At 45.6% G+C, this 1,384-nt stretch overlaps 1 protein-coding gene and 1 long non-coding RNA gene across 9 annotated transcripts in view; both read left to right on the top strand.

The window, feature by feature from the left end:
• The window catches only part of LOC108287860, a 22,740-nt gene that overhangs the window by 1,312 nt on the left and 20,044 nt on the right, over nt 1-1,384 (top strand). The window lies entirely within an intron of this gene.
• Nucleotides 1-1,384, top strand: part of ZFP14 (ZFP14 zinc finger protein) — a 21,047-nt gene that overhangs the window by 4,797 nt on the left and 14,866 nt on the right. For all 8 annotated transcript variants that reach the window (XM_017506484.2, XM_017506482.2, XM_017506480.2 and 5 more), the window contains exon 2: nt 1,143-1,230. Coding sequence is in view for 3 of the 8 variants with exons in the window: in XM_017506482.2 (XP_017361971.1) it covers nt 1,222-1,230 (9 nt within the window). In the remaining 5 variants the exon portion in view is untranslated. The remainder of the gene's footprint in view (nt 1-1,142; nt 1,231-1,384) is intronic.

Below are 1,384 nucleotides of genomic sequence, written 5' to 3'. Positions count from 1 at the left end.
GGCTGAAGTGCAACAGCATGATCTCAGCTCACTGCAACCTCCGCTTCCCAGGTTCAAACTATGCTTCCACCCCAGCCACTGAGTAGCTGGTACTACAGGCATTATGCCCAGCTAATTTTTGTATTTTTGTAGAGACAGGGTTTCACCATGTTGGCCAGGCTGCTCTCGAACTGCTGACCTCAGGTGATCCGCCTGCCTCAGCCTCCCAAAGTTCTGGGATTACAGGCATGCACCACCCTGCCCCACCATTGCTCTGTGTAATCTTTATGTACAGATACAAACAAACCCTTTTAGTCTGAGAAGTGGAGCTTCTGAGTCAGAGTTTACAGGGCTGAAATGTTGCTTCACATAGCTCTAAATGTGGACTGACCTAGTGTCTGCGTCAACCTTGGTAATATAGGGTATCATCAGTCTTTTAGGTCTCATAATGCAGTGATTGTAACAAGGTACCTTTTGTTTTCTTTAACACTGATTTTCTTTTTCCTTTCTTTCTTTTGTTTTTTGAGATGGGGGGGTCTCACACTGTTGCCCAGGTTTGAGTGCAGTGGTATGATCTCAGCTCACTGCAACCTCCACTTCCCAGGCTCAATCCTCCTGCCTCAGTCTCCTGATTAGTTAAGACTACAGGTGCACACGACCATGCCTGGCTAATTTTTTTTTTTTTTTTGACATGGAGTTTCACTCTTGTTGCCTAGGCTGGAGTGCAGTGGCGCAATCTCGGCTCACTGCAACCTCCGTCTCCTGGGTTCAAATGATTCTCCCATCTCAGCCTCCGGAGTAGCTGGGATTACAGGCATTTGCCACCACGCCCAGCTAATTTTGTACTTTTAGTAGCAATGTCATTTCTCCATGTTGGTCAGGCTGGTCTTGAACTCCCGACCTCAGGTGATCTGCCCACCTCGGCCTCCCAAAGTGCTAGGATTACAGGCGTGAGCCATCGTGCCTGGCCCAGAGATTGTATTTATTTAGATTCCCTATACTTTCCCCCAGTTTATATGGTTATAGGATAAGGGTGGGCACAGTGGTGGGAATGGAAGTAGTTTGGGAGAAGGAATGGAAGAGAAAAAAGTTTTCATATTTATGATGTACATCATTTTGGGAGCTCTGTGGCATTATTTCATTGCTTCTTTTTCTCCTTTTAGCTCTGGCTTATCAGTACTTTGAAGTTCTCCAACAGAGGAATCTTGAAAAGGACTGACCAGTTTTTGCAGTTCTAAAACCATGGCCCATGTAAGTTAATGTTTCTCCCTCCTTTTCAAAATACTGCCAATTTCTGTATCATGTCTATGGATTCATTTCTTATTCTGAAACTTTCTGTTTACCAGAGTTTCATCCAAGAACCTGCTCCATGGCCAGGCGCAGTGGCTCATGCCTGTAATCCCAG

Source organism: Cebus imitator, unplaced genomic scaffold, assembly GCF_001604975.1.
Source record: "Cebus imitator isolate Cc_AM_T3 unplaced genomic scaffold, Cebus_imitator-1.0 Scaffold356, whole genome shotgun sequence".
NCBI classification, from domain to species: Eukaryota; Metazoa; Chordata; class Mammalia; order Primates; family Cebidae; genus Cebus; species Cebus imitator.
This window is presented reverse-complemented; position numbering and strand designations above follow the sequence as displayed.